We start from the raw sequence: 24,444 nt of genomic DNA, 5'->3' as shown, positions 1-24,444 counted from the left end.
GCCAGACCTTTCGTGGGATCACTCAAGCAGCCTGGAGCCCTACCTGTGAGTAGGGGGTACCCTGGGTAGAAAGGGCTAGGGCTTTGAGAGCCTTTACGGGATGGATGAGTTCCCTTGCGTATGCACGGGCAGCACCTGTGGGTGTGAAAAGGTCCTGGGTGGGAATTACCTTGGTGTGTTCAAGGCCCAGAGAAAATAGCCAGTTTGGGATAGCATTAAAAACAAATGGAGGAGGGGGAAAGGGTCAATTATTGCTTTCATGAGTTTTTACTGAGGATCTGCTCTGCGAACACATGGAAGCTTCTGGTGGGAAGAGACACACATGGCAAACTGCATGCAGATATCCTGTCTAATAGAATTTTGTGTCGGGACACATGCTGTGTTGAAAATCAGGCCAGCCAAGAGGACAGGCTGGTGGCGATGGGGCATCATTCTCAGTAGGATGATTGGGCGGGGGGATCCTTTTTGAAGAAAGGTGACCTGAAGTGGGAATGAGCCATGCTACCCCCTAGGTAGCTGAATCAGCAAGTGGAAAGACCGTGAGGTCACTAGTGGACATCCTCTCTAGCCAGGCCCTGTGCTAGGAATAGGGACACAGTGATGAAGACTGACTGGGCCCTTGCCTATGTCTCACTTCAGAGGCTGAGGGAGCGTGGGGGAGTTGGTGAACAAGACAAAGTCAGAACCCTGCCTGGCTCTGAGTGGCTGAGCTCAATGCCTATATCATCGTACAACTTAGAAGTCCCTAGCAATTCATAGGCCTGGGCTTCCCTGCCAAGGCTGGGGAGGCAGCCTCTGGCTTTGATTTCCTGGGTTCCCACCTCATTCCTCCCCCAAAGTCAAGGCCCGGGGCAGGATCCTGGCCAAAGTCACACAAGTCTCCCAGACAGGAAGTTGGCTCCTGATCTCTACCAAAGTCACCATCTGCTTCTTCACCAGGACCCAGGTGCATCCGCAGCAGCCCGGTGTCTGGCCATGACCATCACCTATACAAACCAAGTAGCCAATGCCCGTCTGGGCTCTTTCTGGCGCCTGCTGCTGTGCTGGAGGGGCAGCATCTACAAGCTGCTCTATGGCGAGTTCCTCATCTTTCTGTTCTGCTACTATGCCATCCGCTTCATCTACAGGTATGGGTGGTGGGGCTGCGGCCTGGGCCCGGGAGGGAGGGGGCTAGGGCAAGTTTGAGGCTTCTCCAGTCAGTGCCAGTTAGCTATAAGGCTGCACTGACATCTTGGCCAAGCCTTGGAGAGCCGATGAGAGACAAGAAGTCAGACTGAGAGTTGAGGTGTCACCTAGAACATGCACAGTGCCTGGATTTGCATTCCCAACACAGGAAGAACAAAACACAAAAATCAGACTAGGAAGAAAGGTTAGTAGCTTGAGGTTAGGAGCACCTCAAGCCCTTTTCCAACCCAGGGAGCACTCTGTACCTCAGGCTTGAGCTAGTCTCACCGGGTCTGCCCATTTTATGAGTCTCTCATACCGGCTTTCAGGCTCTGACTGTGCATTTTAAATAGATATGTACTTCATTAGGTGCTGGTAGATCACGCTTGTAACCCTAGCTACTCAGGAGGCTAAGATCTGAGGATCATGGTTCAAAGTCAGCCTAGGCATGAGACTCTTATCTCTAAAGAACCAAAAAAAAAAAGCTGTAAATCCTCTGTACATCACCTTTACAATAACAATAAAAAAAATTTTAAAGACCCACTGAAAAGCCGGAAGTGGAGCTGTGGGTCTAGTAGTTGAGTGCTAACCTTGAGCAAAAAAAGCTCAGGCCTCAGTTCAAGCCCCAGAACCAGTACACACACACACACAAAGATATATATATATATATATATATATATATATACATATATCTTGATAAAACTAAACAATAAAATGTAGGAGAGAAGGATGAATACAACTGCAGAATATATGCTACATTTTAAGGTGAGAAAGTATATTAATGACTAAAATGTATTGGAAACTATCGAATATCTAGAATTATTTTATTATTTTATTGTTGGTGATGGGTGTTAGTCATCAGTGCCCGCCTAGATTTTTTTTTTTTTTTGGATAGACTTTTTACCAAAATAAGTAACATCCTGGTGGGGTAGCTTCATGCCCATCTCCTCACTATTCAGGAAGTTGAGATTGAGAGGATCATGGTTCAAGCCAGCCAGGCAAGAGTTCATAGGACCCCACACCATCTCAGCCAGTCTGAGTTTTGTTTTTTTGTTTGTTTGGGGCTTGAACTCAGGGCCTGGGCTCTGTCCTGAGCTTCTTTTGCTTAAGGTTAGCACTCTACCACTTGAGCCACAGCACCACTTCTGACATTTTCTGTGTATGTGGTCCTGAAGAATGGAGCCCAAGACTTCATGTATGCTAGGCAAGCACTCTACCACTAAGCCACATTCCCAGCCCCAGTTTGAGTTTGTTTTTTTTTTTAAGAGCAGTTTACTGGCCCTCCCTTCCTTTCTTCTTCTTTCTCCTCCTGTTCCCATCCCCTCCTCTTTCTCCTTCTTCTTTATGGTCTCAGTACTGGAGCTTGAACTCAGGGTCTAGGCACTATCCCTGAACTTTTTCACTCAACGCTGGCATTCTATTACTTGAGACATGCCTCTGGTCTTGCAGTTGTGCTAGTTAATTGGCGATGGTGTCTGATGGACTTTTCTGCTTTGAATCACTATTCTCCAGATCAATCTCAACCTGATTTTGAATGCTGGCTCCTTGATTTTTAAAAAGGATCTCTGTTGCCCATAGCTGGCCCATCTTTCTACTCCTCGGTCAATGGTCAGAGGATTTGTGCAGGAATTGCACTAGGGTCGGCTCATCACCTGCTGTCATTTGTCCTGGCTCAGGTAGAGGAAGGGCTCTGGGTCCAGGCCTTGTGGAAGGGACAGCTCCACGGCGAAGCTGGGCCTACCATCTCCTCACCGTGCCCACTCACCCCCATGCCCTGCCCCCAGGCTGGCTCTCACCCAGGACCAGCAGCTCCTGTTTGAGAAGCTGGCTCTGCATTGTGACAGCTACATTCAGCTCATCCCCATTTCCTTCGTGCTGGGTGAGTGCTCCCTTCGGCTGCCCCCCCCCCGCCCACCCTAGGCCTCTGCAGCCTCCACCTAGACCCTGGGGCTGACCAGGAGGAGCTGGGAAAGGAGGGCAGGAGGGAGTCAGGAGTGCCTCTGTGTCCCTCAGGTAAAGGTAGATATTAGGAAGGACATCTTGCTGTTGGCGCTCAAGGGAGGAGCCTGGAGCCCCCGCCGGCAGCTGTCTGTAGGATTTCTGGGGTCCCAGCAATCGAGGCTTGCGGGCCTTCAGGAAAGGAGGCTTTGATTGCCTCCCCATGCCAGGAAGGCTGGGCTGGGCCGCTGTCATCAGAAAGATGGAGGAAGCCAGGCCTCCGCCGGCGCCGGTCTCTGGCCACAGCCTGGCCCCTCGCCCCGCGTGCCCCAGGTTTTTACGTGACGCTGGTGGTGACCCGCTGGTGGAACCAGTATGAGAACGTGCCGTGGCTCGATCGCCTCATGAGCCAGGTGTCGGGCTTCGTGGAGGGCAAGGACGAGCAGGGCCGGCTGCTGCGGCGCACACTCATCCGCTACGCCAACCTGGGCAGCGCGCTCATCCTGCGCAGCGTCAGCACCGCCGTCTACAAGCGCTTCCCCAGCCTCCAGCACCTGGTGCACGCAGGTGGGCGCGCGGGCGTGGCCGCGCGGGCCGGGCTGAGGCTGTGCGGGCGGGACACAAGCAGGTGGTGGGCGGGGCCAGAGCCTGAGTGGCTGACGGGAGCTGACGGTGGGTGGAGCCAGAGCCTCTCAGATTTGAGGATTGAGTGGAGGGCAAGGGGGTGGGGCCAGCATCTGGGAGCGGGGCATGAGCTGGAAAGTGGGGCCAGGCCAGGGTTTGAAGCAGGGTCAAGGACTTTCCTGTGATAAGGGAAGGAGCCCTGGGGGCTTGGGAAAGGATTGAGGGTCTTGGATCTGCCTCACTCTGTTCCGATTTCTGGGGAGGCCTTGCCTTAAGTTGACTCTGGACATTAACACAGCCTGTCCCTCGTGCTCAGCCCAAATCAGCAGATGGCAATGTATTTGTTCAAAGAAAGAGAATCATCTCCAGGAAATGGAAGTTTTTTGTTTTCCATTTGCTGGTTTTGTTTGCTTTTCCTTTTGTCTTGTTTGTTCATTTATCTGTCTTTGGGAGGGTAAGGAGGTGCATGGAAATGGAGGATAAGGGGCTGGAAATGTGTCTCAGTGGTAGAATGCTAGTTTTGCATACTTAAAGCTCTGGGTTTGATTCCTCAGTACCACATAAACAGAAAAAGCCGGAAGTGGCAGTGTGGCTCAAGTGGTAGAGAAGCTCAGGGACAACGCCCAGGCTCTGAGTTCAAGCCCTAGGACTGGAAAAAAAGAAAGAGAGAGGGAGGGGGAGAGAGAGAGGAAGGAAGGAAGGAAGGAAGGAAAGAAGGAAGAGAAATGGAGGGACAAAGGGTGAACAAATGCAGTAGTGGGACTTACTAGACACTGTTAAAAATGAAACTATACAACTTGTGGGTGGGGATGGGAGGGAAGAACTGGGTGAGAGCAAGGGAAGGGATGACATCATCCATAAAGAAATGTACTCAGCTGGGAGCCAGTGGTTCACATCTGTAATCCTAGCTACTCAGGAGGCTGAGATCGGAGGATCACAGTTCAAAGTCAGCCTGGGCAGGAAAGTCCGTGAAATTCTTATCTCCAATAAACCACCAGAAAACTGGAAGTGGCACTGTAGCTCAAGTAGTAGAATGCTAGCCTTGAGCTGAATTGCTGAGGGACAGAGCTCAGGCCCAGAGTTCAAGCTCCATGACCTACAAAAAAAAAAAAAAAAGAAGAAGAAGAAATGTACTCTTCACTTGACTTATGTAACTGTTATCCCCTTTGTACATCATCTTTAGAATAACAATAAAAATTTTAATTAAAAATATAAAAAAGAAAGAGGATAATAAAGAAGTACACATATGCTTACGGGCTCAGAAGGGCCTTAGTGCCAGTCACCTCTTCCGCAGTTCCTCCGGTCTGTTGCTGTCTTCGCTCTTCTCTGCAGGCTTTATGACCCATGCAGAATACAAGCAGTTGGAGAAGTTGAGCCTGTCACACAACATGTTCTGGGTGCCCTGGGTGTGGTTTGCCAACCTGTCCATGAAGGCCTGGCTTGGAGGACGCATCCGGGACCCCATTCTGCTCCAGAGCCTGCTGAATGTGAGCGCACTACACAGATGGGGCTGGGCTGCAGCCGGAAGGGTGGTGCCTCTGGTAGAACAAGATTTCCTCCACAGAGAAAGCTGCAGCCCCCGAGGATCTTCCTTTTTTCCTCACAGGATTCCACAGGCCAAGATGGCCCTTCTCCAAATGCCCCCTCCATGCCTCTCTATGTGAGCCTCTGACATCCTGGCTCCTTGGTGCTAGATAAGGAAACTGGCAGAGGGAGGTTAATGAACAGTTTGTGGCAACATAGTCAGAGTTGTTCCATGAACACCTGACTAGGAAGAGCTGAAGATGAGCTTGAGGGAACAGGTAGTATCAGAACCCCATGCTTCCTTCCTTTTCTGCCCCCTAGGAGATGAGCACCTTGAGAACTCAGTGTGGACACCTGTATGCCTATGACTGGATCAGTGTCCCACTAGTGTACACGCAGGTGAGAGCTAGGCTGGCGCGTTCCTTTAGGAAATGGAGGCCAGGAAGCCCCCAGGAAGAGGACTCATCCTAGAGGCTGGGGGCGGGGTGGGGGAGCTCATGCTGGCAGCTGTGTCTGGAATGTGAAGGTTCTATTTCATGTCAAGTCCAAAGTATTCAGGTTCCTGCCTGGTCCAGCCTCGTAGAGACACTAATTATCTTCATCTGTGTATGTGTGTTGGAGCTGGGGGGGGGGGCGGGGGGTAACTGAGGTTTGAACTGAGGGCTTTAAGTGTTCATTCAACATTCTCACAGCTGGCATGCTATGCCATTAACCATGCCTCCAGTCTGGCATTTTTTTTGTTGGTCATGGGGCTTGAACTCTGGGCCTGAGTGCTGTCCCTCAGCTCTTCAGCTCCAGGCGAGAGCTCTACCAATTGAGTCACAGCGCCACTTGTGGTTTTCTGGTGGTTTATTGGAGATAAGAGTCTCACTGACTTTCCTGCCCAGGCTGGCTTTGAACCTCGATCCTCCGATCTCAGCCTCCTGAGTAGCTAGGATGACAGGTGTGAGCCACCAGTGCCTGGCCAGTCTGGCATTTTTTTCTAATTAATTGGAGCTAGAGTCTCACTGAATTCTCTGGATCCCAGCCTCTTGGGTAGCTAAGATTATAGGCAGAACCATTGGTACCCATCTTAAAGAGGAGAAACCGGGTGAAAGTCAGAACAAAGCTTAAGACTCTCACCCTGAGAACTCTTTAATCTGGGAAGTCCCTGCTCAGGCCTTCTCCCCCTCCCCCCCCTGCCCCCATCCCCTCCAGGTGGTGACGGTGGCAGTGTACAGCTTTTTCCTGGCTTGTCTAGTGGGGCGGCAATTTCTGAACCCAGCCAAGGCCTACCCAGGCCATGAGATGGACCTCATTGTGCCTCTGTACACATTCCTGCAGTTCTTCTTCTACATGGGCTGGCTAAAAGTGAGTCCTTCTCACACCCACCAGGCCAGGACCCTGACTGGAGTGGTCACAGCCAGGTGAACCCTGATCTTCATATCTCAGCCTCCTGAGTCAGTAGCTAGGATTACAGTCATGAGCCCCCGGCCCCTGGCCATATGCTGTGGCTTTGAAGACACCTTGTCAGGCAGATGTGGAGATGATAGGCTCTAAGCATTGAGAATGAGGAACAGAGCCAGGTGCCTGGTGGCTCACGCCTGTAATCCTAGCTACTCAGGAGGCTGAGATCTGAGGATCACGGTTCAAAGCCAGACCGGGCAGGAAAAGCTGTGAAACTCTTATCTCCAATGAACCACTCAGAAAACCAGAAGTGGCGCTGTGGCTCAAGTGGTAGAGTGCTACCCTTGAGCTGAAGAGCTGAAGGACAGCGCCCAGGCCCTGAGTTCAAGCCCCATAACCAAAAAAAGAATGGGGAACAGAGCTTCAGGAGGTTTGACTCAGGGTTCCCAGGGTCCCATCTGTCCCCCAAGGTGGCAGAGCAGCTTATCAACCCCTTTGGAGAGGATGATGATGATTTTGAGACCAACTGGATCATAGACAGGAACTTGCAGGTATGGGGGAAGGGAGGGAGAACACATAATGAAGTCGTCCCAAGCTGGACCCAAGTGGGGGGGTGGTCCCCCACAGTTCTGTAGGACGCCTTATAGTGAACTGTGCCCAATCCCAACCCCCTTCATAGCCAATCATTCACTCACAGAATTCTCACCTCAACTCTGTGTGTGTGTGTGTGTTAGCACTGAGATTTAAACTCAAGGCTTTACACCTGCTAGATAGGTGCCCTGCCATTTATTTGAGCCATGCCCTTAGTCCTTTGTGCTTTTGTTGTTTTTCTAGTAGGGTCTCACTTTTTGCCTGGGCTGGCTTGGACCACAGTGCTCCTATTTGTGCTTCTTACATAGCTGGGATGGCAGGCGTGTACCACTGCACCCAGCTTTCTTCTTGGTTGAGATGGGGGATTTCTGTGAACTTTTCTGCCCAGGCTGACCTGGAAACACGATCCTCTCAATATCAAGTTTCCAAGTAGCTAGGATTACAGGTGTGAGTCACTGTTAGGCTCATCTCCACTTTTGAGGATAGAAGGAAGCATCTGTTGAGGTAGGTCCACAGAGGGGGGGAAAGAAAAGTAACTTCACTAAGTCATAGGTAAGTGCATGGTACTGCCCAGGCTGAACTGTCTATTGGATTGCCCCCTCTGTCTCTGGAGACCAGGTGTCCTTGTTGTCTGTGGATGAAATGCACCAGGACTTGCCTCCTTTGGAACGGGACATGTACTGGAATGAGATGGAACCTCATCCCCCCTACACGGCTGCCTCTGCCCAGTCACGCCAACCTTCCTTTTTGGGCTCTACCTTCAATATCAGGTGAGCTGTGCCAGAAACTTGGGTGGCAAATCCCTGAGGTGCAGGTTGCTTAGCAACTTAGAATAGCCTTTGTTAATAATATATAATTACGATGCCTAATAAGGGCCAGGCAATATAGGAGGCTCTTTAGAAACATGTCTTTGTTTTTCCTCCCCAATTATGCTAGTTTGTTATCTCCAGTTTTCAGACAATTAGGTCTCAAAGAGGTTAGCTAAGTTGTCTGGTCCAAAGCCACATAGCTAGCAAAGGGCACATTTGAGCCCGGTATGTCTGCCTCTACCATCACATTCTTTTTTTTTTTTTTTGCCAGTCCTAGGGCTTGAACTCACGGCCTGGGCACTGTCCTTGAGCATCTTTTGCTCAAAGCTAGCACTCCACCACTTGAGCCACAACACCACTTCTGGCTTTTTCTGTTTATGTGGTACTGAGGAATCGAACCTAGGGCTTCAGTATGCTAGACAGGCATTTTACCACTAAGCCACATTCCCAGTCCCACCATTGCATTTTTTTTTCTTTTGTCGGTCATGGGGCTTGAACTCTGAGCCTGGGTGCTGTCTCTCAGCTCTTCAGCTCAAGGCTAGCACTATACCACTTGAACCACAGCACCACTTCCAGTTTTCTGAGTGGCTTATTGGAGATAAGAATCTCATGGCCTTTTCTTCCTGAGCTGACTTTGAACCATGATCCTCAGATCTTAGCCTCCTGAGTAGCTAGGATTACAGGCCTGAGCCACCACGCCCTGCAACCATTGCATTCTTTTTTTGGGGTCTGGTCATGGGGCCTGAACTCTGGGCCTGGGCGCTGTCCCTCAGCTCTTCAGCTCAAGGCTAACGCTCTACCACTTGAGCCACAGCACCACTTCCAGCTTTTTTCTTTTTGCTTATGTGGTGCTGAGGAATCGAACCCAGGGCCTCATGCATGCAAGGCAAGTGCTCTACCACTGAGCCACCTTCCCAGCCCCAACCATTGCATTCTTATACCACAACTGAGGCCCAGAGAGAAAAGAGACATGCTCAAGGGCAGCTGAGCACCCAGTGGGAGCTTAGAGCCTGTTCCCTGACTCTGTCCTGATCTTTGCTTTCTGACAAACTGGGAGCTTAACAGGAGCGGGGCCATTCAGCACCTCCTAGGTACACTTTGCAAGCCAGACACTGGTGGCTCGTGTCTATAATCCTAGCTCCTCAGGAGGCTGATATCTGAGGATTGCAGTTCAAAGCCAGCCTAGATAGGAAAGTCCGTAAGACCCTTCTCTCTAGCCACCAAAGAGCTGGAATTGGAGTTGTGGCTCAAGTGGTAGAGCACCAATAGCCTTGAGTGAAAAAGCTAAGAAACGGTGCTTGGGCCCTGAGTTCAGGCCCCAGTACTGACCCAATTTCCTCTGCCAAGTCCCATTTCAGTTTGCTTAGGTCAGAAACATTTCTGGAGGTTGCCCTGGAGCCTTCCATTGTCTGCACTCCCACACTTGAAGGTTAGGGTGGGGAGGGGAGGGTAGTGCATAGACGTTGCCTGCAAGGAACACACAAGTGTGTAGTAATACTCAAGGCCCCAAACTTTAGGAACAAGGCATAGAGAAGAGAATGCTTAGGAAGGGACAGGATGGAGACTGGAGATTGCCTTTGGGTGGGTGGGAGATCTCCTGAACCTAAAGTTAGGCCTTGGAGCATGGAGGACTTGGATGTGTGCAAGGGCAGGCCACTCTGGAGTAGGTGAGCTCTCTCTTGCAGAGGGAAGGTCTTGGGGCCACAGCAGGTCTGCTGCGAAACCAAATGTCTTTCTTGGCAGGTGTTGCTTCTAAAAATCCCTTGAGGAGGGGCTGGGAAGGTGGCTCAGTGGTAGAGCACTTGCGTTGCATGCTCGAGGCCCTGGGTTCGATTCCTCAGCACCACATAAGAAAAAAGCCGGACGTAGTGCTGTGGCTCAAGTGGTAGAGCTAGCCTTGAGCTGAAGAGCTGAGGGACAGCGCCCAGGCCCAGAGTTCAGGCCCCACGACTGGACTCCCCCCCCAAAAAAAAATCTCTTGAGGAACCACAAATCCCTTTGTCTTGCTCAAGGGATTGTCACTCTTGGACCTACTGTGAATGTCCCAGGGGGACCAGGAGTTCCTCTTGCCTAGGATAAGAGGTTTTAGCAGGAAGAAACTCTTACATGCCAGCCTGGGGAGTTGGAAGTTAACAGTGGGCAAGAAGGAGACAGAATAGTGAGTGAGCCTGGAAGGAGTTGCGGGGATGTCAGGGGAGAGTTGGGCCATTCATTGGAAGAAGACAGAGCCAGGTACTGGTGGCTCATGCCAATAATCCTAGCTACTCAGGGGGCTGAGATCTGAGGATTGTAGTTTGAAGTTAGCTAGGACAGGAAAGTTTGTGAAAATGATCTCTGACGAACTACTAAAAAGCCAGAAGTAGAGCTGTAGCTCAAGTGGTAGAACACTAGTCTTGAGTGAAACAGTAATTACACACACACACACACACATGCTCACGCACACATGCATGGGTGGCTTTGGCTCCAGACCCAGGGAGGGAAGGTCAGCTTTTGTCTACCCACTCAGACCTGACTGTCTCCATTCTTTTTATTGCCAGCCTGCAGAAAGAAGAGATGGAGTTTCAGCCAAACCAGGAGGACACTCACAATGACATCATTGGCTGCTTCCTAGGGCTGCAGTCCCATGACCACTGTCTTCCCAGGACAGACTCCAAGAGCAAGTTACTAAGGTCCAGGAAGGAATCGTACCTGGAGGGCCGGCCCACCAATGCCAAGCAACATCCAAGGGGACAAGAAGACAGCAAAGCTTGGAGACTTAAGGGGGTGGATGCGCTCAAAGCGGCCTCATTCTATGAGAGGCCAGGCTACCACAGTGCCCCTCAGACACCCCTCAGCCACACCCCCATTGTCTTTCCCCCAGAGCCATCAGTACCCTTGAGGCTTCACAGTATGGCAGGCACAGACACAGAAGACCAAAGCCTTTTAAACCCTGTGACTTCTGAGGCTAAGGAAAGTTTTGAATTGCTCCCAGATGATGAGACTTTGATGGCGCACCAAGGTCACATGAGGAAGAAAACTGTGGAGTTTAATCTAAACCATATGCCAGAGATCCCCAAGAATTACCTCAGAGACCCTTTTCTGGAGCAATCACCAAGAAATCGACACACTATACTCAAAGATCACACAGATCCCTTCTCAGCCTTGGAGAACAGGTATGTCCTCCCAAAGCAGGTTGATTGCATTCCCCTCTGTGAACAACCTTCCTCCAGTTGTCTGGCATGGTACATAGGTCCCTCACACTATGGACTTAGAGGAGGAGGGTGGCTGTTTACTGTACCCGAGATCTTATCACCACTCCCCTGGAAGCCCCAGAGTGGCAGACCAGATTCAGGTGGGCCAATGTTATCAAAGGGCCTTCTTTATTTTGTGAAGAATGGCCTAGGACTCTATGCACTATACCCAAGGGTCTAAGTGATGGTGACTCTTGTTAGTCTTCAAGGTGGGAAAGCAATCCAGTCCAGAAGCAAGGCAGGCAGGTGGTAGAGATTATTTTATTAATGCTTTAGGGATCCTGCCCATACTTCTAAAACTTTACTACTTCCTTAAGCCTCCAGCTGTCAAGAGTTCCCAATTCTAGACTTCTCTGCCCAATGAGAAACTCTACCCCATTCTAATCACAATATGGGAAGTGTGACTTCCCATTTCTACATCTGTAAGCTATTTTTGTGGTCACAACACACGGCTTGTGATTGAAACGCAAAGGGTAACATAGGGTAACAATTTCAGTTCTGCTTCTTGGGCAAGACTATCCCAACTAGTATAAGAAAGATGGCCCAAAATCCGCCTCAGCTTTTCTACAAAATTTGTTGGGCGCCAGTGGCTCATACCTGTGGTAACTATTCAGGAGTCAAGATTTTACGATTGCTGTTTGAAGCCAACCCTGGTGGCAAAGTCCATGAGACTATTATCTCCAGTGAACTAACTACCCAGAAAAAGCCAGAATGGCCCAAGTGTGAAATGTTAGATTTGAGCAGGAGCTCCCAGGGACAGCACCCAGGCCCTGAGTTCAAGCCCTAGGACCAACCACCCCCCCAAAAAAACAAAACAAAAATCTTCTCACACCTTTCTTACATCTTCCACAGGGATGAAGCCTGTACCTAAATGCTTGCTTGCTAAGGGGCACACCTGGTTGCCAGTGTGCATGCCACTGAACTCTGATCTGGTTGTGCAGACATACAACTATCAACACAGAAGATTATGTTCCCAATCAGTCTGAATTAAAGGGTTATAATAAAATTAAGTAACTACTTCAGCCTCTAAATGTCTTAACAGCAGTAACAAAATGTAAGCTAAGCTGGAATGAATCCCTGTAAACAAGTAGCTCAGAACAATTAATTCAGAATCAGGAGTCTTAAGTGAACTTTGCACACCTATAACCTGGTATTGTTCCTAAACTAAGAAATTTAATAAAACAGATTTCACAAACACAACAGCTAGGTACCAAATTTCTTTATTTGAAGGAATGGTACAAATTAAAAGAATTTAGGATGTTCTGGTACAACTTATAGAAAAGGTAATGATAACCCCAAACATGCATGCACTGCCCTGGTGACCAGAAGTCACGTGTGGCTTTGGGGCAATCAGCCCAAGGCTTAGCTCTCATCACTTTCTCCCAGAGTGTGCTTGTCAAAGAGATATTCTGCCATGCCAGATTCAGGGGCTCCCATCTTGCGCAAGTTGGTGACATGGTCACCCAATTCCTTGATGGATTTCACCTGCTCATTCAGGTAATGAGTCTCAATGAAGTCACACAACTACAAAAAAAAAGACCCAGGAAGAATGAGTAGTCATCTGCTTTCCCAGCCACCATGACAAACAATTACCTCTGCGTACCCCCTAGGTTTCCCAATACTCACATGGGGGTCATTTTTGTCAGTGGCCAGTTTGTGCAGTTCCAGTAGTGACTGATTCACACTTTTTTCCAAGTGCAGCGCACACTCCATCGCATTCAGCCCGCTTTCCCAGTCATCACGGTCTGGTTTCTGAATGAGAGGAAGTTAAGCCAATTTAAGATTAAGTTTCTCAAAGCAACAACGTCTGCTGTAATACCTTTCTCACTACTATTCTCCTACATTAGAAAGTAGGCATAAAAGAGCAACTACTGACTTGTAAGACCACACCACTGGCCCTCTGCTCACCTTGATATCCTGCAGGAAGATGCGGCCACCTCTCTGGTTCTGCAGCTTCATCAGTTTCTCTGCATGTTCTCTCTCCTCATGAGATTGGTGAAGGAAATACTTGGCAAAGTTCTTCAAAGCCACATCATCTCGGTCAAAGTAGTAAGACTGAGAGCAGAACAGAACACGTTTAGGTATTGGAAAGTCCTACAAGGAGGCAGCTGGGATCAACCATGAATAATAATGGCTGACAGCCTGCCTTTCTCATGGCAGTGGTGTTTGAACTCAGGACCTTGTGCTTAATAGGTAAGTGCTTTACCACTTGTGCTTGCACCCCTGGCCCTCAGCATTTCCTCAAAGAAGACTGTGGCTGGTTTTGTTCCTATAGTGAGCATAACACCAGTTTACTTTCATTATGAAATAGAGAACTGAACTTGATCTTCAAAGGTTACTGCTTCAAGGAACTTTTACAGCATCATGGGAATTGCCATCAGCAGTGTCTTATGGATCTGTACTCTTTCAGAACAACTTCTTATGGCAGGGCCAAATTTCATTGTCTGAAGGGAGGGTGCTGGGGCATTCACCCTGCACTGTTTTGTCCAGTTTAACTCTCCACCCTGACTATACTAAAACATGGTTAAAATGAGTTCATGAGACTGCCATGTATACAGGAAGCTTGCTGATTTAAATTATTCTCCCGTTGGGGGTGGTATGTTGTAACTTAAGAAAAAGCAAAAACTTGACTTTCAATCTAAAACTTTTTTTTTTTGGGGGGGGGGTCCGGTAGTGGGGCCTGAACTCTGGGCCTGGGCACTGTCCCTCAGCTCTTCAGCTCAAGGCTAGCGCTCTACTACTTGAGCCACAGTACCACTTCCAGCTTTTTTCTTTTTGCAACGTGGTGCTGAGGAATCGAACCCAGGGCCTCATGCATGCAAGGCAAGTGCTCTACCACTGAGCCACCTTCCCAGCCCTTTTTTTGGTATTTTTGTGAAGGAATGTCAGTTACAGAAACCCAGACTTGTATCAGATCCATTAGAACATGTCTAAAGTGTGGGTTTCGATAACTAGGGAGCCACAACCCCAACACTCTCATGCAATGAAACGATAAAGAGGTACCCCAAAGTGCAAGGATGGTGGCACTTTGGTAACAGAGAGATTTCTAGAGATAAGGCCTCCACACAAGTGAGTCTAAGAGATAAGTGGAGCAGAGGTAGGGACTGTTGCTCAGGAGGGTCGGATAAGCAAGCACACAAGAGATAAACCACCTCCCACCAGCCCCCAGAGGTTGCCATTGGACACCATTACCCAGCAGTCCTTGCCATACTCGGGGAGGGGGGGGATGGGAGCTGGATATCCAAACAAGACAAGAGGGCGTAAGGGCGACCAGAAAAATAACCGGGTCCAAGAGTGCAAAATCCAACTTCCTAACCTAACCACAAAGTTGAACGTAAAGGGAGGCGAAAGGGGGGCGGGGGGGAAAGCGGTGCAATTGTGGGGTTTCGGAAACCGGGCTCTCTTTGGAGCAAAGTGTGCAGAAACGGGTCTAGCCTGAGGGAGTCCTCCTAGGGGACAGCCGGAAAGCACCAATCGCCCTGAGACTTCCCCGGCCGGGGAGGCCTCCATTTTCTTACCCAGAGGGCGCCCGGGCCCGCGTCTGGCCACACCCCCACCCCGCCTGGTCCCCAGCGGGCCCGGGGAAAGGGCGGGTGCGGCCTCGGCCGGGTCCCCGCGTCCCCGCGCTCACCATGGACAGGTAGACATAGGAGGCGTAGAGCTCCAGGTTGATCTGGCGGTTGATGGCGGCCTCCGAGTCCTGGTGGTAGTTCTGGCGCACCTGCGAAGGGGATGCGGTCGTCATGGCGGCGGCTAGGAGAGACGGAGTAGCGGCGCGGCGCTGGAGTGGCGGCGGAGGCCCGGGGGCGGTCCGAGGACGCGGTGAAGAGGTGGCGAGAGGTTGGTGGCTCGGAGCGGGCGGCTGGGATGGGAGAGGTGGAGGGGTCGAGCGCCGGGTTCCGTTCAAGCACTGTTGAAGCAGGAAACCGCGGCGACTCTCGGCGAGGATCGTCTGCGCAGGCAGCCCGGCCGTGTGGTATTTATAGCGGGAGTTTGCGTCAGACACGTCCCGACCAATCAGCACCGTGCGCCCAGTGAGCTCCGCCCCTCTCGGTGGCGCGCGCGCGGGCCACGTGACCGCCTCCCCGTTTTTCCCGCCCCCCTCTCCCCCCACCCCGCGGCCGAGGCGGGGACGCCGGCGGGCTCACCCACCGAGTGGGTGAGGTAGAAGTAGGAGTGGGCATACGAAAGAAAGAATCACTCGAAGTCTGCGGGCTGAAACACCGGGGAGCTGGGACTCAGAGCCCGGGGCGCGCGCCCTTCTGTCCCCGGGGCCCAGGGGTCGCGTTTCTGCAGAAAGCCAACATGGCTCCGTGTGTGCAGCGTGTGTGGCCACGGGGCTTCTGAGGAAATCCCCACGGGGAGGTGGGGGGGGCGCTTGAAAGGAGGCTGGCTCCGGGGTCACACGGACCGGGGGGGCGGGGGGGAGACCTGGAAAAAGCCATCTGGCACAAACCCATCTCCTCCGTTGCCGAGGCCCATTTCAAGATGGCCTCTTTTGTCTTTCTCTGTCACCCTTGCGGGTGTCCTTGGGGAGGATCGGCTGGGGCTGCGGGGCAGATGGCGGGTGTAGGACATCCTGCAGGCGCCAGGCCGCCGCGTGTGGCCTTGTCCACCTGTGGCTGTGCCTTTGCGGGTAGCAGAAGGGGAGGTAGGCCACGCAGCTCCTGAGGCCACACAGACTCCCTTCCACGAGTTTGGACGTCGACGGGAGACCTTTTTCAGGGTACTCGTGTACGTGTGCAACTGGGAGCAGACCTTCCAGACGTCCTAAGGTAGTCTACTGCAACATGAAGACGAATTGCCCGTGTAATGACAGAGATTTCTTGGGTCGTTATTCATTTCAAAACTAACCAGAAAGATAAAATATTTTTGGCAGTGTTGGGGCCTGTATTCATGACTTTATATTTGACTGGCAGGCACCAGGCACTGTAGTGCTTGAACAGCTCTTTTAGCTCTATTGCAGTTGAAAAGAGGGTTTTTGCTTGTTCGTTTTTTGCTTTAACTCAGACTGATCTGGACTGAGATCCTCCTATTTTAGGCTCCCAAAGGTCGCTGGGATGAGTCATGTTCCACTGGGCCCAGCTACTATCCTGCTCTTCACCTATGGAGTAGATTACAGGTCAGGTAGTCCAAGCACAAACTAGGAATAAGATCTAATGGTGCCCCAGCTACGATAAAGTAAGCAAGAAGTGCTGCTGGACAGGGGTACTCTATGTAGACTGGATAGAAAGTCGGGGTATAGGGCTGGGGAGGTAGCTTAGTGGTAGAGGGCTTGCCTTTCATGCCTGAAGCCCTGGGTTAGAATTCTTAGTTCCACATAAGCAGAAAACCCCAGAAGTGGTGTTGTGGCTCAAGGAGTAGAGTGCTAGTCTTGAGCAAATGAAGCTCAGAGACAGTGCCCAGGCCCAGACTTCAAGCCCCAGGACTGGCAAAAAGAAAGTAAGTCAGGGGGCTAAATGTGAAGAAAAAGTTTCTACTGGGGGAAGTGGAGGAAGATGGGCAAGGCAGTTCCAAGTAGATGGAATAGCATATGCAAAGATGTGAAGGTGTGGAAATGTCCTTACAGTGTGTCCATTGGGACCAGGGGAGGCATGTTGAGAAATGCAGCAAAGGGCAGAATATAGGAGCAAGGATGTATGCTATAAAAAAAAAAAAAGTGGCTAAACCTTATCTGGAGACAATAAGGAGGTAATGCATTAAAAATGTTCCTAAAATGTTTTTAGAAAATGGACTCCCACTCCCCCCCCCGTAAAATGAAAAGTCACCATATATAGGGTGCTAATGCAGATTTAGGGTGAGGCTGTTGGACAGGTCATCTTGATTTTGGACTGGGCCTCTATTACATCCAAGAGGACAAGAGTCAGTACAAAGCTGGCCTGTGCTGTTTGTGCCTGTATAATCCTAGCTACTCAGGCTGAGATCTGAGGGTTATAGATCAAAGCCAGCCTGAACAGACAAATCCAAGAGACTTTTATCTCCAGTTAACCAGCAAAAAAGCTGGAAGGCATGGCTGAAGTGGGGCTTTCTACTCTAGCCTTGAAAAAATAAGCTAAGCAAGAACATGATGTCCTGAATTCAAGCCCCAATACCCTCCCACCCCCCAAAAAAAATTTTGGACTCCACTGGGAAGAAGTCTGTCTGCGCCATAAAGTAGGCTTCATGAAACCATATGGGGCACTGTGCTGGGTAGATAAATGAACAGCTGCAGTGACAGAGACATAGCAAGACAAGGGCAGCTTGTACTATGCTGAGGTCACTGAGAGAGGCCAGCTGGGAGGAAAATGGAAGGTGTGAGTTTGTATTTGCTTGGGTCTGTTCATCTTAGGAGAACTGAGGGTCTAAGGTCTCGATGCAGCCTGGTCTTTAGGCCTTTGTTGACAGGCCTTCTGCCTCCCCACACCCATCTGGTTCCTCATGACTTCAGAAGGCGGCAGTTTGGCTGGCCTCCCAGAAAAACAGCCTCTCAGGGCCAGGAGCTGTGGGAAGGCAGAGAAGAGTAGGTTGTTTCTGGAATATACTAGCTCATTCCAGAGTGAAAAGGAAGTGGGGGCTGGGCAGGACTGCTGTCCCACCGTGACTCAGCACTCTGCTGATGTCCCAGGGTGGTGGGGCCTAGGCTGCAAAAGTGCTTAGTCATGGAGGGGAGGAGAAGTCACTTGATCTGGAGGGATGTGTTTTTACTGTTGGGAGACAAAGGGCAGAAGGCCTGTGGTTTCTTCCTATTTCCTTCACGGACAAAGGCCAGAGGAGGCTGAATCTGGAACAAAGTAGTTTTGAATTTGGTTTTGTTTTGGCTTTTTGCCAGAAAAGAGGTATCACTTCTTATATTGGGTCTGTCTTCTAGCCATTGCAGCATTTCCAAAGCACCATATTTTGTAGATTAGTAAGAAGGCTCAGAGAAGGTGAGAGGCATAGTTGAGGCTGTAGAGTCAATGGCCAAAATGCAAGGTAAAAAGTAGGATGAAGCCCAAGAGGAAGCACCATGTGATCATTAAACACGATGGGGTGCAAGAATAAGAGGAAAACCGCAGAGTCCAAAAGAGTTCCCTCAAGGAGATTACAATGAAGAAAGATCACAGGGGTGAGGATGGGTTGGAAGACATGTTGAACTCAAGAACCAGTGTTGTGAAAGTATGGGATTTCCCTTGAAGTGACACATGAAGGAAATTAGACCTCAGAAATTCCAAACTTGGAGGAAAAAACAACCAACACCAAAAACCCACTATTCAATCTGTTTTGGGTACATTTCTGGATGATGCAACTATGAACTTTTCCTTAAATTGTTTGTTTTTTAAAAATACTCTTTTTCTCTTTTAGTTCTTTATTTTTTTACTGAAGAATCAAACCCAGGGCAAGCACTCTACCACTGAGCTGCATTCCCAGCCTTAAATCTTTTTTTTTTTTTTTAACTTTGATTTACGGTAAAAGTGTTGCACAGAGGTGTTTTAATTTAGTTTTATTGTAAAAATATTATACAGAAGAGTGCTAAAGTTACATAAGCTAATGAGTACATTTCTTTTTTAAAAAATTTTATTTTAGGGGTCTGGGAAGGTGGCTCAGTGGTAAGGTGCTTGCCTTGCATGCATGAGATCCTGGGTTCGATTCCTCAGCACCACATAAGCAGAAAAAGCTGGAAGTGGCGCTGTGGCTCAAGTGGTAAAGCGCTAGCCTTGAGCTGAAGAGCTGAGGGACAGCGCCCAGGCCCAGAGTTCAGGCCCCATGACTAACAAAAAAAAAAAAATATATATATATATATACACACACACATATAATTTTGTTGTAAAGATGCTGTACAGAGGGATTACAGTTACATAGGTAAGGTAATGAGTACATTTCTTGTTGAACATTGTTACCCTCTCTCGTTTTTCTCCCACTTTCCCTCCCACCTTCAATCATTTCTTGAAAGCTCTGGAGGCCATGTAGACTCCCAAGTCTAGGTACCCAGAATTTCCCCCCCTCCTGCCCCCAGTCTTCCAGAAGGCTAAAGGTTGACATCTATAGCCTGGAGAGTAAGTGGACAACAGTGAATGGAAGGTTCTGGAAAGGCCATTCAGGCCTTCCTACCTCTGGGAACTCTTCCCAGCTTCTGACAGGGTAGGCCAGCACCCTATGTCTCTGCTAGAGGCCATACCTTGGGGCCTTGGCTGTTTGTTTGCTCTTCTGGCTTCCCTTTGGACTTTGAGACTTTTACACTGTGTCCACAGAAGCTACATAAGAGGAGGTCCTTTCTGTCCACTCACATCTGCCATTTCTGTGTTGGCATGTAGGCCCCAGGAGAACAGGGTTTTTTTTTGTTTGTTTTGCTAGATCCCTGTGGTAATCCTTCCCAGTGATCCCTCTGCTCACATCCTAGAAGCTTCAAAGAGACTACCTGGCCCCTTGGAGATGTGATTTCCCCTATTTATCTATGGTATCTGGAGCTGGACCTTTCCTAGGCTACTTTACCACAGGGGATGCTGTCAGCTGACCCCAGTCACGTGGTGTGCCCACATCCCTCAGTTCTGGCTCAGCCATGTCTATTCTGCCAAGTGAAGGGAGGCCCCGCTAGGCAAAGGGCAGCCAGCAGCTTCTGAGGGAGTCAGAAGAGAGAAGTGACTTGAAAGCCTCCATAGAGGCCTCTGCAGCCAGCAGGGCGGGCAGCCTGGGCCTTAGGCTGTGCCTCCTGTGTGCAAATGGGACTGCGGCTGCCCTGGCCTTTCGCCATGCAGTGTTCACTCGCTTCCCCTATACCCAGGTGAGGCTGTGAGGAAGAAGACCTGAGCTAGAAGTCTGAGGTAGAGAATCCCAGATTCCTTTGCAGCTAATGTTAGGGAGGAGAGGATAGGACACAAGCATGGTAGGAATCTAGTTGGCAGCCGTAGAGAGAGGAGGGGTAAAGCGAAGAGTACCCAGGGGCTGAAAGCAGAAATGAGGCAGCTGGCAGGACCAGTTTGGAAATTTTTCTCCAAAAGCAAGGACCTTTTGGTACAATCTGGGTCAACTAGTGTGGTGGGCTGGAGCTGCAGATCGGTTCAGATGATCAGCAGAGGGGAGCTGGGTGACCTGTGAGTGGATCCAAATGCTACAATCCTTGCTGTAAATGTAGAAGTGGTCACAGTCAACCTGGGGTGGATACTAGCATCCCAGGATCCTTGATTCTGCTCGCTCTTTATGCTCAGTCTTGTTCTCTCTCACTTGTCTCTTTTCTGTTCCAGCCCCACGAAAGCAAAGCAAAGCATTTTGGTTCTCTGATTAAAACCCCTTCAGGGATTCTCCTCTGACTGGTATGATGCCCTAGTGGCCTGATGTGGGTCCTATCTGCCTGTCACCCCCTGGACCTACTTCCGAGCCTTACAAATGATCCTTCACGCCTTATGACTGGTCACTGCTGGCTCTATCCAGATTCCCTGTCCTAGATTTTTGTAGTCTCAACTTCTGGCTCAAGGCAGGGGATTGTGGCTTAGTGATAGAGTGCTTGCCCTAGCAAGCCCTGGGTTCAATTCCCCAGTACCATATAAACAGAAAAAGCCAGAAATCGCGCTGTGGCTCAAGTGGTGGAGAAACTCAGGGAACAGTGCCCAGGCCCTGAGTTCAAGGGACTGGCAAAACAAAATCCTCTGGCTTAAATATCCTCCCTTTGGTTTTCCTCACTCCCTTGCAGAGTGAAGAACTCTCATTCTTCATGTCCTTCAGGGCCCTGAATGTGTTCCCTCCACCCCTCAGTTCTGCAATGACCCTGTCGTATCCCTTCCTAGAAGTCCCCACCAGAAGGGGCCTTCCTGCCCTGTTTATCTTGGCAGTGCCTTTTCTGTCTCCTCTGCAGACCCAGCAAAGCTCCAGCTTCAGAAAACTGAGAGATACATTGGATTTACTTTGGTTTTAGCTCCTCGCCCAGTGCTTCTGATAGGCTGCAGACATGAGCAATGGAAAATGCGAAGGGAACCTAGAATGGAAATAAGACCATGGGTCTGAGAGAAAGCAATGCAATTAAGCCTTACAACTTACTTGTGACCAGTCTCTGGCCACCAGGGTCATACAGTGTCACAAGATAGTTGCTTTTTTGTTTTGTTTTTTGGTTGTGGGTCTTGAACTCTGGGCCTGAGCGCTGTCTCTCAGTTCTTCAACTCAAGGTGAGGGCTCTACCACTTGAGCCACAGTGCCACTTCCCGTTTTCTGGTGGTTAACTGGAGATAAGGATCTCAAGGCCATTCCTACTTGAGCGGTCTTTGAACCCTGATCCTCAGTTCTCAGTCTCCTGAGTAGCTAGGATTACAGGCGTGAGCCACCTGCACCCAGTATAGTTTTTTTTTTTTAATTTTTAAGTACTCCACCTGGCTAAGGATTAATGATAGGCTTCATTTCAGCCCAAGATGGGTCAACAAATAGTTATAAAATAACAGTTCTTTAACATCATTACCTGGACCTCTAATCTATGCCTTAGGGGGTCACATGAAATTCAGAATATCTTCTCAGCCCTTGGGAGAGGTCCTACCCCATGGGCTGGTCAGCAACCACCCACCAGCCACACTGGGAAAGGTCTTAATGCTTCTGAGGTCACTTTGTGGCCATCTTGCAATCCAGAATGGACCAGACTATCTGTCAGGCCTTAATGATCCTTTGTAATGAGGTCCTACCTGATCAATCCTGAGACAGTGGACTAATAGACTCTCTGAAGCCACTCAGACCCTGTCTGTGACTTGTGACTTTCTCATACCCTGCTCTCAGTTCTTATTTAACCAGTGGCTAATGTAATACCCTAGAAGACAGAGATAGCTAATGGGAGACTAAGATGTTGGCTTCCTGTGGTATATCTATGCCACATAGCCTTCTTTCCTGCTCTATTTCTTTCCTAATAAATTCCCTCTGTTTTCACTTAGCCTGAATTCTTGGACCAAGGTTGACTAGCTATGCTAATTTTCTGGTAACACTTGCTCACCTTCCTAATATTGAGTCTACTCCCTCTTGCCTCAGGTTTGCCTGCCTGCCTGCCTGCCTGCCTGCCTTCTTTCCTTCCTTCCTTCCTTCCTTCCTTCCTTCCTTCCTTCCTTCCTTCCTCCCTTCCTCCCTTCCTTCCTTCCTCCCCCCCCACCCCCCTTTTCTTTGGTAGTTAATTGAAGATAAGAGTCACATGGGCTTTCCTGGCTCAGGTTTGGTTTCTCTGTGTTCTCTTGGTTAAGACTAGCCCTACCTCCTCCACAGGAAGGCACAGGCAGAAAGTGACTCTGAGCTGGAGGACTGTGCCCCGGCAGAGACCCCAGGACCCTTCATGGCAGCTGGGCCCAGTTGTCCATGGGGATAGTTATGGGCACAAGCTCTATGATCTGAGACCCACCTCCATTTGCCTGCACTGGCCACAGCGTTTCCTCAACTGGAGGAATCCATGTGCTGTCACAGGGGCCAGGGAAGGAAGTGAAGTACTGGTTGGCTAGCTCACTATGTGCTTGGCCTAGAACATTCTTGAAGTCCTTAGCATTCCATATGTATAACATGCCAGGCATTAGGCCGACATTTACACAAAGTAAGTTGATGCCTTTCTGGATGAAACCAACAGTACCTCTGATGGGGAGGGGGCGGTGGTGAGGAGGGGGGCAGGCAAGTCACCGGTGCTCTAAGTAGAGACTCTTTTTCAGAGGAGGAGGCTAGAGGTCAGAGAGGTAGAGTGACTCCCTGGCTTAAGGCTGTGCCGCTGGCAAGAGACAGCCCTGACTGGAGCCTAGGTGTGAAATGTGGGGGAATTTTCCAGTGTGGTGCTATGGTGACCACATGGTGACACCGATGACCCCCAGCTAGATGCATGGAGGATCCTCAAGATTCTAGCGGCTTGAAATTCAGTCATCTCTAGATATATATGGAGGTGGGGGTGGGAGTTACAAGACCCCCTCCCCCACATCCCCAAATCCATAGATTCCCCTGATCTCATATCAATAACATAATGTGTGCCTATAACTTATGCAGTACTTCTGTATGCTCTGTATGCTTTATTGTTGTTTTGTTGTTGTTGTTGTTGTTGTTGGTGGTGGTGGTGGTGGTGTGTGTGTGTGTGTGTGTGAATAAGGTTTGAACCCAGGGCCTTACACTTGCAAAGCAGCTATTCTACCGCTGAACCATGCCTCCAGCTTTTTTTGCACTTTTTTTTTTTTTTTTTTTTTGCTGGTTATGGGGCTTGAACTCTTCCTGGGCGCTGTGCCTCAGCTCTTCAGTTCAAGGCGAGCACTCTACCACTTGAGCCACAGCACCACTTCTGGTTTTTCTGGTGGTTTATTGGAGATAAGAGTCTCCTGGTCTTTCTGCCCCAGCTGGCTTTGAACCGTGATCCTCAGATCTCAGCCTCCTGAGTAGCTAGGATTACAAGTGTGAGCCATCGGCACCTGGCTTGCACTGGTTATTTTTGAGACAAGGTCTCACTTTTTGCCCATGTTCCAGAACTACAGTCCTATTTTCTTCCTGTTGTAGCTGACATCAGAGAGATGTACCACTATGCCCTATCTCTTCCATTGAGATGGAATGTCATTCATAGATTTTCCTGCACCTTCCTGGCCTAGAACCATGATGTTTCTGATCCAGGCAAAGGTCAGCCAGCACTCTGACCAGTCTTAAGACATGAGGTTGGCAGGTGGCACTTTCAAAGTGTTTGCTGTGATTGGGCCAGCAACAAAGCTGTAAGAGCTGACTTTCCAAATGATTTGATTTGGGACTGGAGTCTGTTTGCTTGGTGGAGTTCTATGCTTTGTTTATTGAGATAGAATCTTGCTTATGTAGCCCATGCTGTCTTGAAACACATGATCCCCCTTCCCAGGTTACAGGCATGTACCACCACCTCACCATAGTGCTCAGCCTATGGTAAGACTCCAACAGGGGGCCTTCGCTTGTGTTATCTCTCCTGAGCTTCATCTGTGGAAGGAAGGTGAGCAGGTAGTCTGGAGATTGCTGGTTGGACATTCTGTGGCATTTCTGAGAAGGGCTGCTGGGTCTAGGCAGATTCTTGGGGCTGGAGGAAATTCTGGGTGTACTATGAATATGGACCTCCAGTGCTCCCTAAGGGCTTGGCTATTCCCCTCAGGGCCTGAGGGAACCTTATGTAAGTCACAGGACAAGGCACTGGACTGGGGACTAAAAGGAGGATTTATGATATCTGAGAAACACCTGAATGGTCCTGAGAGAGCCCCAGAGTTCCTGGAGCAGAAGCTAAGCGCACA

At 49.8% G+C, this 24,444-nt stretch overlaps 2 protein-coding genes across 2 annotated transcripts; one reads left to right on the top strand and one right to left on the bottom strand.

Annotated features, from left to right (window-relative positions):
- On the top strand, window positions 1-12,124 carry Best1 (bestrophin 1). Its single transcript, XM_013028982.1, has 11 exons — window positions 1-45; window positions 940-1,127; window positions 2,949-3,043; window positions 3,436-3,669; window positions 5,059-5,213; window positions 5,572-5,649; window positions 6,448-6,600; window positions 7,107-7,187; window positions 7,846-7,997; window positions 10,574-11,207; window positions 12,119-12,124. The coding sequence occupies exons 2-11, from the start codon at window positions 976-978 to the stop codon at window positions 12,122-12,124; spliced, it is 1,740 nt and encodes a 579-aa protein (XP_012884436.1). The 5' UTR covers window positions 1-45; window positions 940-975.
- Window positions 12,125-12,470: 346 nt separating this feature from the next.
- On the bottom strand, window positions 12,471-15,232 carry Fth1 (ferritin, heavy polypeptide 1). Its single transcript, XM_013029269.1, has 4 exons — window positions 14,898-15,232; window positions 13,175-13,321; window positions 12,893-13,018; window positions 12,471-12,790 (listed from the first exon to the last, which is right to left on the bottom strand). Exons 1-4 carry the CDS (start codon window positions 15,009-15,011, stop codon window positions 12,629-12,631), a joined length of 549 nt encoding a protein of 182 aa, XP_012884723.1. The 5' UTR covers window positions 15,012-15,232; the 3' UTR covers window positions 12,471-12,628.
- Between the last annotated feature and the right edge of the window lie 9,212 nt (window positions 15,233-24,444).

The sequence above is a fragment of the Dipodomys ordii genome, unplaced genomic scaffold (genome assembly GCF_000151885.1).
Source record: "Dipodomys ordii isolate 6190 unplaced genomic scaffold, Dord_2.0 Scaffold117, whole genome shotgun sequence".
In the NCBI taxonomy this organism is placed as follows: domain Eukaryota; kingdom Metazoa; phylum Chordata; class Mammalia; order Rodentia; family Heteromyidae; genus Dipodomys; species Dipodomys ordii.
The sequence above is the reverse complement of the archived record's forward strand: the minus strand, read 5'-3'. Positions and strand labels throughout refer to the sequence as shown.

Coding starts and splice junctions, on each gene's coding strand:
- Best1 (XM_013028982.1), top strand. CDS start 976: ATGACCATCACCTATACAAACCAAGTAGCCAATGCCCGTCTGGGCTCT. Junction 6,601..7,106: donor TCTACATGGGCTGGCTAAAA/GTGAGTCCTTCT, acceptor CTGTCCCCCAAG/GTGGCAGAGCAGCTTATCAA. Junction 7,998..10,573: donor GGCTCTACCTTCAATATCAG/GTGAGCTGTGCC, acceptor TTTTATTGCCAG/CCTGCAGAAAGAAGAGATGG.
- Fth1 (XM_013029269.1), bottom strand. CDS start 15,011: ATGACGACCGCATCCCCTTCGCAGGTGCGCCAGAACTACCACCAGGAC. Junction 13,322..14,897: donor CCTATGTCTACCTGTCCATG/GTGAGCGCGGGG, acceptor TTCTGCTCTCAG/TCTTACTACTTTGACCGAGA. Junction 13,019..13,174: donor TCTTCCTGCAGGATATCAAG/GTGAGCAGAGGG, acceptor CCTCTCATTCAG/AAACCAGACCGTGATGACTG.